Below are 15,865 nucleotides of genomic sequence, written 5' to 3'. Positions count from 1 at the left end.
AAGCATCACATGTTTTTTATTTAATGCAATTTCGAAACAATTATATGTATTCTAGATTAACAGTTAAATGCAATAATTTTCAATGGACAGGTAATATGACAGAAAGATACTGTTTGTGAATATATTCATAAAAATGCTGTATCTGTTCTTGTTGCAGGAATTCACAGCATAACCGCAGTCAGTAAAGTGTCAGTGAGAGCTGGTGATTCAATCACTATCCCATGTCTCTATGACTCAAAATACAGAAACCATGTGAAATACTTGTGTAAAGGATATTATTGGTCCTCCTGTTCTTATACAGTTAAAACAAATCAACCATATAGTTCAGGAAAGTTTTCAATCTCTGATGACAAAACCCAAAGAATTTTCCCTGTAACTGTTAAAGACCTGATGGATAAGGACACTGATTACTGGTGTGCTGTGGAGATCAATCGAGGGGATGATATCCGAAAATATTTTCACCTGTCAGTCACGAGAGGTAAGAGCCCTCAAAGCACTTTGAAGCACATTTAAAATTCTTTGTTACATTTGAACAGTTTGAAGGAAAAAATAATAATGAGGATCTTGTTCTTTGCTATGGAGAGTAAATGTTATTAGGATTCCCTCAATTTTCTGAATTTGTTTTCCCCTAAGGTAAGCCCAGTCTCTATGTGGATCATCAGGAAATGACAGGATTTAATGGAGATAGTATAACCATCAGTTGTAAGTATACAACCGCTGGTGAAATTAAGTGGTGCAGGCTGGGCAGGAACTGTGTGACAGGGTCATCAGGATCAATAGATGGAACAACAGTGTCCATCAATTCAAGTGTCCCCAATGTTTTCACTGTGACTATGAGTGGACTGACAACACAGAGCAGTGGCTGGTATTTGTGTGTTAAAGGAGACTTTCAGATGCCAGTGCATGTCACTGTTACTGAGAAACCCACTACTAGTAAGTACTATATGATATAAGTATTAGAAATATATTTATAAATATTTCTCAAGTATAAATAGAGAATATTAGGATTCAATATTTTTGATCTACTCTATGATTGTCTTCTTTTGTATTACAGCCACACTTGCAGCAGCAACACATTTAACCAGCTCATTTCCCACTTCTGAACCTGTGACTCTTACCCCTGTTATGGGAGATGAAGCATCTACCACAGAACAGCACAGGTCAGAGGTCTTAACACAAGCTTTTAAGAGAACAGTGGCCAGTTTTACACAATCTCTGTACATATTTTTATGTATTATATTACAAATAATATTGACTGGTAATGAGAAGGTACAAGATGGTGTAGAGTTGTCGAATATGTTCCAAGGATTACGGACAGAGTTTACATGATATTGCAGCATTGTTTGAACAACAAGTGTATTTTAATTCATTTGCATTGTGTGCTTTGATATATCCATTTATGTTCCAGTGTGTCAGTCGATGTGAGGAATCCTATCATTTCTCTGAGCCTGTTGATCTTCATTGCAATGGTGGCCCTCTTCATCTGGTTCATGTTGAGAAAGCACAGTAAGTCTGTGTTGTTTTTTAATAAATCCAAGTCATACCATGTCATTTTAAGTATTTATTCTTAGTGAAGACTATTGTGCTGAGAGCAACAGAAGTGTTTATTGTTTGACATTTAGAGCAGACTAAAGCAGTTTCGCCACCAATGACAGAGGTAAGATATGCTTTTTTTTCCCCCCAATTTGTAACAAAGAATATACATTCTGTTTATATATAAAGCTATAAAGAGCCACAGTATGAAGGTAGAAGTGTGAGTGTAGAAGTTATGTATTTAAACATGGCTCATTTAACTATTTTAGGCATGGTAATGATACAGTGGAATCTGATGTTGCTCTATTGTAAATCAGGTTTCATTGTATTAAGTTCAGCTGTATCAAGCAAATTAAAAGGGTGAGAAAAGTCTTCACACACAAACACACACTCTAGCAAGCACTCAAAAGTAAAACACTAAATATGTGTTGTTGAATGTCAGGCCAGGTAACCCTCTAATATGTAATTTTTTAAATTTATGTAATAATAATACATCATTTGTAATGTATAATACACCACAGTACACCAAACAATACATTGGTACAGAGAAATATGTATTTCATTTATATGTATATTTCACCATTCACAACTGTAACAAAAAAAGAAACTTTGAAGTTCATGAAAAAAAAGGAAAGTTTCCAGTTCCCTTTTTCATATCTGTTTCTTCTTCCTTACCCAGCAGTCATATCCTGAGAGTGATGTGGATGTAACATATAGTTCTGTGGTTATTGTGAGGAGACAAGGTGTACGAAGGGTAAATATTAAGAGAACAGTCTTACACTGATTGTCACATACAGTTTCTTATATGTTATTGGTGGTCTCGTTCAGTGTTGCCTTTAAATTGTCCCAATTTCCCAAACATACAATTTTTATTTTAGTTCTTCATTCCTTGTTGTAATCTTTACTTTTTTCCAACAGGTTGAAGCAAATGATGAGAATGTTATATACAGCACTCTGGCTTAGCACCTGCACAGCCTAGTATATGTTACCTCTATTTGTCTGTCTGTTTTGGTCCAAACAGTGGACCAGAACATGCTATGCATCAATTTGAAACAATGGAAATTACCGAGAGCAACTCATCTCTCTTATTGTCTCCAATTTTATATCAGAATCCTCAAATACTCAAATTCTTCAAAACAGCTGAATGTTTTTTTTTTCTAAGGATGTATCAAATGCCAACATCAATGCTTAAATCAGATATGTATCAAAAATATCTTATATTCACATCTGTAGTTTGTTCACGTTCACGTTTCATGTTAACAAGTGCATTTACTGAGAGGTGTATGTTCCATTAACTCTTATTAAGTCATTTCAATCATCATCTTTCGGTCTTCTTCTGATATTGTTTTGAAAAGCTGCTTTACAAATGTACGTGCTGCAGAGCCAAATAAAGCATGCATTAGCACCACTTGGTGCATGTGACAGACAGAGGTCAGACTACTGTCTACTTGTTTTTCTGTGCAGCCCTACCTGCCAACCAACATGTGTTGCAAAAAATTAAAAATAGACAACTGTGAAAATCAGCTGTGAATGTTCCATCTCGGTGTGGCTTACAGGTTAACGCTTAGATGATCACTTGTTACATGATATGTGCAAATGCATATACAAACACAAACCTTGATTCCTTAAAAACGCCTGCTCAGTGTGTGCGTTCCAAACAGGATTTATATCATATTTATTTAATACCTGGTTTTAAACTCATATCTTATATTTTATGCCCTCAGGCTGATCAGGCAAAGATCATTTAACTCACAAATTATACTTCATTAACACCTAAAGAACTCCATGGAATAGTGATAAACCTTATCCCCAAGCCAGTTCAAGACTTCACCTGAGATTATTTGATAGTGTTTCTTGTATGTAATACAATGCTGACTTATGAATGTGACCGCCTCCCTAATGAACTTATACTATTATATTGTTTTAACGGCTAAAACATCCCGTTACCTATTTTTGTCACCTGATTTGCCTACACAACATCCTATATCCTATATCTAATAAAATGGTCCACAGCGATACTCACGCTGTACCCCATCTTTGAACCATCTTTAAAAAAAACTTCTTGCCAGCTATTTTAAGAGTTCACCTACAGCTCTACCTGCATGGTTGTCAAACTGCTGCTGCCAAGATTTCTGTAATATTAAAGCTAGCTGATGTTAAAATTAGGTGTTTGAACAATTAAGACAGATTAGCTAACACCTTACATTTTCTTATAACTGTAATTAATTTATGTCCAGAGAAAACATTATTTTTATGTTTGTGTTGATTCAAATAAATACCAATAGTGCTGAAAGTACAACAATACATGGTACAGTCTGATGGTAAAAACCCACTGGTAAATCTTGATCAGATAGAGCTATACTGCCACCCTCAGTGATTTTGCAAATCACAACAGAACTTCCAGTTGAATTTGGCTCTTATTTATAAAGGTTACATTTAAAAATTTTCAAACCCTCCCTTTTTATGTTAGTGGTCAGTTCCATGTCGCAAATTTTCCTAGAGTGCCTTGACAACCGACTGACTCTCATCACCACAGAAAATTTCTTTAATTCTCAAAATGGCCTACCATTGTTCATAACCAACATGTAGCAGCCCAGTCGAAGATACATCAGATGAAAAAATAGACTTTAAAGTTACGGTCGGTTTGTCATTATATTGAGTCAGAGCAAGAGTTTAAAAATGGGCCAAGAGCAGTTCAGGTAAGAGGCTACTAAAACTGACCACATACTTACAATGTACAGTGCTCACTTGTAATTACAGATCCAAAACACTGCATGGCCACATAGAATATTTACATCATCAGCCAACTTCTCCAATGCAACTGTCTTACTAAGGAGGAAGACAGATTGAAAGGAAAATTAGGAAGTAGAAAATCAGTCTTGCGGTGCACAGCTTTGTCTGACTCACTCACTCTGCTCACTGACCGACATGGCTGTTTATCTCAGAATTCTTCTCACCCTCACTGGACTCACAGGTAAGTCACAGGTTAAAATTGTTTGAATACATATTTCCTAATCTTTGCTCCTCATATCAGAAGATCATAAAGAATTGTGGAGTTCATTATTATTTAATATGAATATCTACAACATGCAGGTCACAGGAATATGGTTACTGAGTACATTTTTATAAAAGCTGTATTTGTTTTTGTTTTGTTGCAGGAATTCACAGCATAACCACAGTCAGTAAAGTGTCAGTGAGACCTGGTGATTCAATCTCTATCCCATGTCTCTATGGATCACAATACAGAGACCATGTGAAATACTTGTGTAAAGGATATTATTGGTCCTCCTGCTCTGAAGTAGTTAAAACAAATCAACCATATAGTTCAGGAAAGTTTTCAATCTCTGATGACAAAACCCAAAGAATTTTCACTGTGACTATTAAAGACCTGACGGATAAGGACACTGATTACTGGTGTGCTGTGGAGATCAATCAAGGGGATGATATCCGAAAATATTTTCACCTGTCAGTCACGAGAGGTAAGAGCCCTTAAAGCACTTTGAAGCACATTTAAAATCCTCTGTTAAATGTGAACAATTTGGAGGAAAAAATAATAATGAGGATCTTGTTCTTTGCTATGGAGAGTGAATGTTATTAGGATTCTTTCAATTTTCTGAATTTGTTTTTGTTTTCCCCTAAGATAAGGTTTTCCCCAGTCTCTATGTGGATCATCAGGAAATGACAGGATTTAATGGAGATAGTATAACCATCATTTGCAACTATAGAAATTCTGGTGAAATGAAGTGGTGCAGGCTGGGCAGGAACTGTGTGAGGTCATCAGGATCAATAGATGGAACAACAGTGACCATCAATCAGGTCCACACTGTGACCATGAGTGGACTGACAACACAGAGCAGCTGGCTGGTATTTGTGTGTTAAAGGAGATTTGCAGATGCCAGTGCATGTCACTGTTACTGAAAAACCCACTACTAGTAAGTACTCCAAGTGTTTATAAATTATGAGTCTGTGTCAAGTACAAGCATTTTTAAATGTTTGACGGAATAATTATCATGTTACTCTACTCATCATTGTCCTGTTTGAATTGCAGCAACAAGTTGTTTAACCACCTTATCACACATTACTGATCACAACTTTGAAGAAAGAATACAGGACAGGTCAGAAATTTTCATGCAGTATTTTAACTATAGCCATTTAATCGTCAAATAAAACAGTCCTTGTAAGGGAGTTTCTCTGTACATCTTTTTAAAAACACTCCATTATAACTTAGACTTACATGGAAAATAAGATTGGTTAGAATGATTAACTTATAAAACTATAAGATTAGTAGATTTGACTTTGTATTGTAGCATAACTATACTAAACAAGAATAGGCTGTTTATTATAACTAACTTGATTTGTGTGCTGCAGGGCATCAGTTGACCCAAAGAGCCTAATCATCCCTCTGAGTTTGCTGGTCTTCATTGTAATGGTGACCTTGTTAATTTGGTTCATGTTGAAAAAGCACAGTGAGTCTAGTCTAATTTGATAAATCCAGTTCATGACAGTTACACTGAAATATTTTTACTTTAAGTTTGGATTATTGTGCGTTGTCACTGAACATGGAGAGTCAATAACTGAAGTTTTCATTGTTTAACTTTTAGAACAAAGTAAATCAGAATCATCAGCCATGGCGACGGTAAGATATGATGTGTGTCTTTTTTTACAAAAAAGGCTATGAGGGTTCACAGTATGTAGTTGAAGGTACTATTGTGTTCATTTGCTACCAACAGAAGTGTAAATGTGAATTGTAGAGCATCCTGTTCCTTTTTGATTTTTAATACTCAGTTATAGAGTCCTATATATTTCTAAGAAATCTGGTAAAGATATCTGCGGTGCCCATAAGGAGAATCTTAATGACTTTGGTTATCAGTGACAAGTGGGTCAAAATCTTCACTAAGTTCTTACAGACATTCATAGTTCCCAGATGAAGTATCTTGGTGTGTCCCCTAGCACCACTGTGTGGTTCACATTTTTGGTTCAGAGTGAAATGTCTCAACAACTATTGGATAGACTGCCATGAAATTTGGTTGAGACATTTTCTGTATGTCTGCTATATAAAAAAGTCCATGTAAGTTTTAGTCATATTGATTTAACTCCATCCTTATTATTTTTTGTCTGGCTTTATTATTTTTTGTCTGGCTTTATTTAGCGCAAATACTACATAGACTGAGAATGAGCACTTCGATCAAATGTCAGCAGATTGCCTCTGGATTACATTTTAGATACTAAAAATGGCTAAAAATGGCTAAAAATGGCTAAAAATGACGTGGTGGTAGTGTTGTGCTAGACTATGTTTAATTCCTAAGTGTTTATAATAGTTTGTACACTACTGTGCTGTAATGTTAAACATGAGAAATACCACAGTGATGTCAAGAAATCAAGTGTAAAGATTTTCAGTGAATATTCAGTGCCTCTACATCAGACTATAAACTTCAGGACTGTGCCCTATCATTTCTATTTGATGAAATAGATGTTAGTGTGCTATATTGTCCTTGTGGATTTTAAACGAGAGAATACAGTAACCGCTATCAGAAGTCAACTGAGCATGTTAGCCATATTATATTTATGGTAATTCCTGTAATCATGATATGCTTTTAAAGGGAGGTATTATTATTGTTGTTGTTGTTGTTGTTGTTGTTGTTATTATTATATGAAATGTTTACTGCATCATCAAAGGTGGAATTATTATTTTGCATTTCTGTCAATTACATTTGGTTTGTTCCTGCAACACAGGCTGGAGAGGAGGTAACATACTGTAATGTTGGATACATGAGAGAAACTTCAGGCCAGGTAAAACCTAACTCACCAAAACCAAAAAAAATGTGTTAAAACAATACAAGCACACTAAAAAATGCAGAAGTGGACTTAATCTGTCTCTGTCTCTCCACCCCACTCAGAGATCACATGCTGAAAGTGACATGGACGTAATGTACAGTTCTGTGGTTACCATAAAACAGCAAAAAATAAAAAGGGTAAATATTAAAACAACTGTACTCATTGGTGCATTGTTTCTTGCGTCCTGTATTTCAGTTGTTTCAAATAATTTTGTTTGAAATATAACTGAGCCACTTATTTTATGAATTCATTTATTTTCCTCTTTGCTCATTCTTCCTACGTGTCATATGTGCTTTTGTCTCCAACAGGTTGAAGCACAAGATAATGATGTGACATATAGCACACTGGCTCAGCCAAACCAAAAAATTTAAATGTTTGTCTCCTTATCTGTTAGTTACTAGACTGTTTGAATGAATGTTGCAATTCATTGTCTGCTGTTATCATTTGGCTTTCACACCCTTTTTTTGTTTGTTTGTTTCACCCTCCTATGCATATCTGCAAGGCATTGACATTCTTTGTTTGCCAAATGCTCAATAAGTTCATTGACATCATGTATCTTGGTCTTATTGTATTATTTATTAGGCATAAAGCTCATATTAATGAATAAGCCTGGTTGTTTTCAAGATGTTTCAGAACACATGTCGCCAAAACCAAAAACCTGCCAAAGCCTGCTTAACTACAGTTGTGTTAAATGCAAATACAATCGATATACCAGTACAGCAAGAGGTGCACAAATGAGAAGTAGAATGATATTTTTATCATTTGACTTTAAATGTATGCTTTAAGCTATGTACAACTAAGTTATGTAAAAAACAATTGAAATTCTCAAATAAATGAACACATTTCAGTTCATACACCTGGAGTGCCAGTCTTTACTTTTGAAATTTTGTATTCACTGTACCTTAGTCTAGTCCACACTCTAAAAGTACGTTCCAGCTGCATAGATATTTGCATAGATGATTTAACCGACCAATGTAATGCAACTTCCTTCAAATAAGAGGAAGACAGATTTGAACTGGTGTATTTGCAAATTTAGGAAAAATAGGAAGTAGGCTAGATGATTAGCCTTGCTGTTGACTGGCTCATGTTGTTTAGTTGCACACTTACTGACATGGCTGTTCATCTGGGCTTTCTTCTCATCCTCAATGGACTAATAGGTCAGTCACAGAAATAATTTTATAATTGCATATCTTATGTTTCTAAGGGTCACGTCAGAAGATGATACTAATGGTAACAGTTTAGTTTTTCATAGAATTTGAAGACAATATGGAAAAAAAACAGCTACAGTAAATATGAACATCTACAAAATAGCAGCATGTTATATGAAGGAAGAATGTTGTTTATGAACATATCCATAAAAATGCTGTATTTGATCTTGTTGCAGGAATTCACAGCATAACCGCAGTCAGTAAAGTGTCAGTGAGAGCTGGTGATTCGATCACTATCCCATGTCTCTACGGATCACAATACAGAAACCATGTGAAATACTTGTGTAAAGGATATTATTGGTCCTTCTGCTCTGAAGTAGTTAAAACAAATCAACCACATAGTTCAGGAAAGTTTTCAATCTCTGATGACAAAACCCAAAGAATTTTTAATGTCACTATTAAAGCTCTAACGAATGACGACACTGATTACTGGTGTGCTGTGGAGATCAATCAAGGGGGTGATATCAAAAAATATTTTCACCTGTCAGTCGCCAGAGGTAAGAGCCCTTAAAGCACCTTTAAGTATATTTCAGATCCTTTTGGAAATTTTAAGAGAGGAAAAACATTAAGGAGGGTCTTCTTGTTTGCTATGGAGAGTGAATGTTATTATGATTCCCTTAATTTTCTGTTGAATTTGTTTTCCCCTAAGGTACACCCAGTCTGTATGTGGATCATCAGGAAATGACAGGATTTAATGGAGATAGTGTAACCATCAGTTGTAAGTATACAACTGCTGGTGAAATGAAGTGGTGCAGGCTGGGCGGGAACTGTGTGACAGGGTCATCAGGATCAATAGATGGAACAACAGTGACCATCAATTCAAGTGTCCGCAATGTTTTCATTGTGACTATGAGTGGACTGACAACACAGAGCAGTGGCTGGTATTTGTGTGTTAAAGGAGACTTTCAGATGCCAGTGCATGTCACTGTTAATGATACACCTACCACTAGTAAGTATTGTGTTTTGATTAGACAGGATTATTATTAGGATTGATTATTGCCATTTTATTCTATTAATAATTTTCTAATCTATAGCCTCACTTGCAACAAGAAGACATTTTACCACCTTATCACCCCCTGCAGGACCTGTGAATCTCACTTCTGTTTCTCCAGATGAAACCCTTAACAGGTTAGAAGTCTTAATTAATATACAGTATTCAGAGAACTGTGGCCATTCCATGGTCAAATAAAAGTCTTTATAGATACATGATAACTTAGAAATGTTATGAATAATATTTATTGGAAACTAATATAAGACAAAGTATATCTACTGCATATGATCAGGATGATGAATAGACTTTAGACTACATTGTTGGACTGTTTAAACATCACAACTGTTTATTTTAATACATTTGCATTGTGTGCTTTAAATTCATGTAGCAGTGTTTCAGTCAAACTAATGAGCTACATCATCCCACTGAGCGTGCTGATCTTCATTGTAATGATGACATTGTTCATCTGGTTTCTGTGTAAAAGAAACAGTAAGTCCATGCTGACCTTTGATAAGTTCAGTAATGCCAAAATGATTTTTCATTCATAAATAGTTTTGCTTTAAATGTAGACCATTGTGCATTACTGTCATTGAACACTACAAGTGAGTGAAGTGAGTTTTCATTGTATCACTTTTAGAGCACACTGAGGAAGAATCATCAGCCACAGCAACAGTAAGATATGCTGAATCATTTCCCAATAAGATCTTCTTTACAAAGACACATGCCTTCATGTCCATTTTCTTAATATAACACTACAGTGAATCCAAGGAATATCAAGGTGTTCAAAGTTAAAAACATATATTTTGATAATTAATTCCATCCTAATATTCTTTTTTAAATAAGAGAATACAATAGGCATTACCAGTTAGAAACATAGCCGAGCATATCTGTGACTGCAAATACTGCATGAATGAGCCAGTTATGGTTATTTTTTCTGACACTTAAAGCCATTCATTTTCAGTGTTATATTTGATTTGCTCCTTTAACACAGGCTGAAGAGGTTCTGACATACACTACTGTTAAACACGAGAGAAAACTGGACCAGGTAAGGGGCAGAGCTGAACATTATGTTTCATTTTTTAATCAGACTAGACCCATTAATTAATATTTTCCTTAGATCTACTCCTTGATATACAGTCAGTGTAAGCTGCAGAACTGTACCGTACCATTGCAGATGAACATCAAGTATTTATGTTAGTTAAAATACATCTTGTGCAATTTTGCTATTGTGGATTTTTGTTGAAGAGAATACAGTCACCAGTATCACAATCACATTTAGTAATATTTTAAATTCTGATCATGGTTTCCCCTAAAAGGGAAGTATCTGTCTGAAGTAGTTCATGTTTACTATTTCAAGATTGGTGATTTTGAGTTAGTGTTATGTTGAAATAACCTAATCTGTTATGTTCCAGTAAAATGCTGCCGTAAATAACATCAGTTTTTTTCCCCTTCATCAGGCTGAAGCGGAAGTAACATACAGCAATGTTAAGTACACGAAAAAACCTTCACACAAGGTAGACCTCAATCTCTAAAATTATAACTTACATCACAAAATACTAGAGGACGCATAAGTAGACTCAACTAGAATTTCTTATTTTTGTCATTCAACAATTGTAATGATGCTTCACATCTGTTTCTTCTTTTGTACCCAGAGGTCAGTTGCTAAGAGTGACGAGGAAGTGACGTACAGCTCTGTGGTTACTACCAAACAACAACCTGTACAAAGGGTAAGTTGTAAGACATCCAAGTCCAACCTCACACTGTCTCTCACACAGTCAAATGTTTTTTGCATCTCTATAAATGGCAGTGTCAGTGTTGCTGTCAATCAGTCCACTACTTTTGGTCCACATTGAAATATCACAGCAACTACTGGAATGGATTACTGTAAAATTTGGTACAGGCATTCCAGGTGCCAAGATGATGATTTCTAGAGATTTTGACTCTTGCCTGACTTTTTACTTTGCACCATCATCATGTCAAATTGGCTGTTTATGACTAACTACCTGCAAAACTAGTGACTAGCAAATGTTAGCTGGCTTGAATTCTAAATTAAGATAGTTAACATGGTATACATACCTGGTAAACATCAGTATGTTAGCATGCTAGTTCGCATAGCGTCACTGTGCTGGAATAGCTACATATATAACTGCTGGTATGGCTGTAGACCCTTAGTCTGTTAATTTTTGTTTCCTCTTCCTAATTGTCTTTTTCCCACTTGTTCTCCCACAGTTTTAGGCCAAAGCTGAGGATGTTACACATAGCAGGTTGGCTAAACACCAGCAAAACCTGTACATTTTACCCTGTTACCTGTAAATCTTACCCATCTATCATTGGATATCACTTTTTAGATAGTAGTGTTGCAGTGTGTTGTCATCTATTATTATTTGGTTGTAAAATAACTTTCTCTTTTTTCATTTTGAGGTTTTAAACGTTATTCCTATTTTTTGATCCTCCTCTGTATAGCTGTAAAAAATGTTTGACAGGACCGCTGACAACACTGGTGTCATTGCTGTATATATATTATTGCTGTAAGCCTCACAATGGTAAATAATCACAACTAATTAACTAATTTATTTTTTTTTAATTTGTAAACTGTTTTCATAGCTTACCTTAATACAGATTCAGTCATATCACATGATAAGAGAGTTACTCATTGTTAAATATAATTGAATAAGACTGAAAGATCAAACTTGCAGTATATTTTATAGTATGATGAGCAGGGAGTCCTGCAGTGTTGTAAATAATTTCAAAGTGATGTCTGTCTCCTCTGTGGCCACTGAAACTCAGGTTTTCAAATTAAAAATCACTCAGTGGTTTTCAACGATCACATGCATTAATGAATGAGATGTGTAAGTTAAGGTTGTCATTGTTGGCTAATGCCATGTTTTGAATAAATTAACATATTTCAGTTCAAGGAATGCTAATCTTTTGTTCTATAATTTTGTATCCACTTGCATTGCATGCAAGTCCACTGTAAACTTTATTCTAAAAGCATATTTATATACTGTATATCAACTACACTAAATAGTGCCACTGCTTTACAATGGTAGGAGAAGAATTTTAAGCTGTTGCAACCACATAGGTCATGTTACAATTCACATATACAGAGGGCTGCCTTTCATTTTTGTACAAATAAACATACATTTCAAAATATACATCTTCATTTATCAGAAGCATTTCATTAATGTTTACTTCTTACTTGTAATTGTCTTTATATTACTGTAAAAAAAAATGTAACTGTAACTTATGTTTTAAAAGTTTTAATTTATTGCTGGCTACAGTGCTCACATGCTCAAAGCACAAAGTAACTCCATGTTTTTGTGCGTCATCAATTACTGCAACAGTTGCCTTAAAAGGAGGACATTTAACTTGTGCAGCTACAAAAATCAGGAAGTAGAAAATCAGCCCATCCCTGCATTTTCAGTGTTATTTTATTTGACTCTACTCACCGACATGGCCGTTCATCTCAGCTTTCTTCTCATCCTCAGTGGACTCACAGGTCAGTCACAGAGGTCACTTTATGTGTTGTTGTTGTGCATTTAGTCTTGATCCAGTCATGTAAGATGATAATGGCATGAGTAATCAAATACACACTTTTGTCATTAAATATTGATCTTAAATATTGATTACCAATACAGCAGTTTTTTTTTTTTTTTAGTTTAATAACATTTGAAGACAACTATGTGTAATCCATAACAACAGCAAATGCAATTCTCCTCTCATATTACCTGTCTTTGATGGACAGGTAATATGAATAGAGAATATTGTCAGTCAACATATTCATAAAAATGCTGTATTTGTTTTTGTTGCAGGAATTCACAGCATAACCACAGTCAGTAAACTGTCAGTGAGAGCTGGAGACTCGATCATTATCCCATGTCTCTATGACTCACAATACAGAGACCATGTGAAATACTTGTGTAAAGGATATTATTGGTCCTCCTGCTCTGAAGTAGTTAAAACAAATCAACCATATAGTTCAGGAAAGTTTTCAATCTCTGATGACAAAACCCAAAGAATTTTCACTGTGACTATTAAAGACCTGACGGATAAGGACACTGATTACTGGTGTGCTGTGGAGATCAATCGAGGGGATGATATCCGAAAATATTTTCACCTGTCAGTCACGAGAGGTAAGAGCCCTCAAAGCACTTTTAAGCACATTTAAAATTCTCTGTTAAGTTCGAACAGTTTGAAGGAAAAAATAATGAGGATCTTGTTTTTTGTTATGGAGAGTCAATGTTATTAGGATTCCCTCAATTTTCTGAATTTGTTTTCCCCTAAGGTATGCCCAGTCTCTATGTGGATCATCAGGAGATGACAGGATTTAATGGAGATAGTGTAACTGTCAGTTGTAACTATAGAAACTCTGAGGCGATGAAGTGGTGCAGGCTGGGTGGGGACTGTGTGACAGGGTCATCAGGATCAACAGATGGAACAAGAGTTACCATCAATTCAAGTGTCCACAATGTTTTCACTGTGACTATGAGTGGACTGACAACACAGAGCAGTGGCTGGTATTTGTGTGTTAAAGGAGACTTTCAGATGCCAGTGCATGTCACTGTTACTGAGACACCTACTACTAGTAAGTATTATGATTCACAGGCACAGCCATTTTTAATGTTTTGTTTAGACAAAGAATGATTATCGGGATGCACTATTGTTATATTATTCTATTAATCATTTTCTTTGCAGCCACACTTGCAACAACCAGATATTTTACCACCTTATCACCCTCTGCAGAACCTTTGAATCTCACTTCTGTTTCTCCAGATGAAACACTTAACAGGTCAGAAGGTTATATAATGAATAATATTAATTGCAAACTAATATAAGACAAAGTATATTTACTGTATATGATCAGGATGATGAATAGACTTGAGGCTACATTGTTGGACTGTTTAAATAACAAACTTTATTTTTATGCTGCAGTATTTCCATTCACCTAAGGAGTTTTATCATCCGTATGAGCGTGTTGACCTTCATTGTAATCATGGGCTTATTCACCTGGTGTATGTTCAAAAAATACAGTAAGTCCATGGTGAACTTTAATAAATCCAATTCATTTCAAATATTCTGGTAAATCATAATTTTATTTTATTTTATATTTTTTAAATTTTGTCATGTGTAGGCCTAACTGAAGCAGAATCAACCATATCAGTGGTAAGATATTCTAATTAATTTCCCAATGGGGTTTTTCACAGTGAAGGCTGTTCTCCATACAATAGAAGACATGCTGTAATAGTGGTTTGCTTACTTTATAAATGCAGTAACATATACAGTCATTAAGTTAAGTTGTCATTAAATATTGATCAAATTACCAATACAGCAGTTTTTTTAATTTGATAACCTTTAGAGATAATTATGTGTAATCTAGAACAACAATAATAATCTTCAATGGACAGATAATATGAGAGAGGAATACCACTGTGAATATATACATTAACATGCTGTATCTGTTCTTGTTGCAGGATTTCACAGCATAACCACAGTCAGTAAAGTGTTAGTGAAGGCTGGTGATTCAGTCGCTATCCCATGTCTCTATGACTCACAATACAGAAACCATGTGAAATATTTGTGTAAAGGATATTATTGGTCCTCCTGCTCTTATGCTGTTAAAACAAACCAACCACATAGTTCAGGAAAGTTTTCAATCTCTGATGACAAAACCCAAAGAATTTTCTCTGTAACTGTTAAAGACCTGATGGATGAGGACACTGATTATTACTCGTGTGCTGTGGAGATTAATGGACAGGAGGATGTAGAAATATATTTTCACCTGTCAGTCAGAGGTAAGAGCCCTCAAAGCACTTTGAAGCACATTTAAAATTCTTTGTTAAATTTGAACAATTTGGAGGAAAAAATAATAATGAGGATCTTGTTCTTTGCTATGGAGAGTAAATGTTATTAGGATTCCCTAAATTCTCTGAATTTGTTTTCCCCTAAGGTACGCCCAGTCTCTATGTGGATCATCAGGAGATGACAGGATTTAATGGAGATAGTGTAACCATCAGTTTTTATTATAGAAACTCTGGAAGAATGAAGTGGTGCAGGCTGGACAGGAACTGTGTGACAGGGTCATCAGGATCAACAGATGGAACAACAGTGACCATCAATTCAAGTGTCCCCAATGTTTTCACTGTGACTATGAGTGGACTGACAACAAAAATTGATGATGGCTAAATTCCATTTAGCTGCTTCAGTTTAAGGGTCCTGAACTGTCACACTGTCATGGTTTACTGGGACACCATCCTCATGTACACCTCTGCTTTGCTTCTGACAAATCAAAACATCTGCT

At 35.3% G+C, this 15,865-nt stretch overlaps 3 protein-coding genes across 3 annotated transcripts; all 3 read left to right on the top strand.

The window, feature by feature from the left end:
- The first annotated feature begins 390 nt into the window (after window positions 1-390).
- On the top strand, window positions 391-3,286 carry LOC108897246 (CMRF35-like molecule 1). The gene is made up of 7 exons (XM_018696780.2): window positions 391-478; window positions 634-933; window positions 1,055-1,160; window positions 1,409-1,506; window positions 1,623-1,657; window positions 2,213-2,287; window positions 2,452-3,286. Exons 1-7 carry the CDS (start codon window positions 391-393, stop codon window positions 2,494-2,496), a joined length of 747 nt encoding a protein of 248 aa, XP_018552296.2. The 3' UTR covers window positions 2,497-3,286.
- Window positions 3,287-4,374: 1,088 nt separating this feature from the next.
- On the top strand, window positions 4,375-8,075 carry LOC108897247 (uncharacterized). The gene is given in 10 exon segments (XM_051076763.1): window positions 4,375-4,507; window positions 4,692-5,012; window positions 5,174-5,391; window positions 5,393-5,465; window positions 5,582-5,648; window positions 5,902-5,999; window positions 6,135-6,169; window positions 7,267-7,323; window positions 7,431-7,505; window positions 7,677-8,075. Coding segments are annotated over 10 exon segments (1,053 nt in total). The 5' UTR covers window positions 4,375-4,461; the 3' UTR covers window positions 7,740-8,075.
- Window positions 8,076-8,079: 4 nt separating this feature from the next.
- Window positions 8,080-15,256, top strand: LOC108897226 (uncharacterized). Its single transcript, XM_051076643.1, has 17 exons — window positions 8,080-8,525; window positions 8,753-9,073; window positions 9,226-9,525; window positions 9,611-9,704; window positions 9,956-10,056; window positions 10,205-10,239; window positions 10,559-10,612; window positions 11,025-11,081; window positions 11,220-11,294; window positions 11,803-11,876; window positions 12,849-13,066; window positions 13,380-13,700; window positions 13,853-14,152; window positions 14,263-14,356; window positions 14,500-14,597; window positions 14,699-14,730; window positions 15,039-15,256. Exons 1-17 carry the CDS (start codon window positions 8,426-8,428, stop codon window positions 15,051-15,053), a joined length of 2,289 nt encoding a protein of 762 aa, XP_050932600.1. The 5' UTR covers window positions 8,080-8,425; the 3' UTR covers window positions 15,054-15,256.
- Window positions 15,257-15,865: the final 609 nt, after the last annotated feature.

Source organism: Lates calcarifer, linkage group LG16_LG22 (assembly GCF_001640805.2).
Source record: "Lates calcarifer isolate ASB-BC8 linkage group LG16_LG22, TLL_Latcal_v3, whole genome shotgun sequence".
Lineage (NCBI taxonomy): Eukaryota > Metazoa > Chordata > Actinopteri > Centropomidae > Lates > Lates calcarifer.
This window is presented reverse-complemented; position numbering and strand designations above follow the sequence as displayed.

Bases quoted from the DNA above. Each gene is read 5' to 3' on its own strand.
- LOC108897246 (XM_018696780.2), top strand. From the start codon at position 391: ATGGATAAGGACACTGATTACTGGTGTGCTGTGGAGATCAATCGAGGG. The intron at 479-633 runs GTAAGAGCCCTC...TTTTCCCCTAAG, and splicing joins TCACCTGTCAGTCACGAGAG to GTAAGCCCAGTCTCTATGTG. The intron at 1,658-2,212 runs GTAAGATATGCT...TTCCTTACCCAG, and splicing joins TTTCGCCACCAATGACAGAG to CAGTCATATCCTGAGAGTGA.
- LOC108897226 (XM_051076643.1), top strand. From the start codon at position 8,426: ATGATTAGCCTTGCTGTTGACTGGCTCATGTTGTTTAGTTGCACACTT. The intron at 10,613-11,024 runs GTAAGGGGCAGA...CCCCTTCATCAG, and splicing joins ACGAGAGAAAACTGGACCAG to GCTGAAGCGGAAGTAACATA. The intron at 14,357-14,499 runs GTCAGAAGGTTA...TTTATGCTGCAG, and splicing joins CCAGATGAAACACTTAACAG to TATTTCCATTCACCTAAGGA.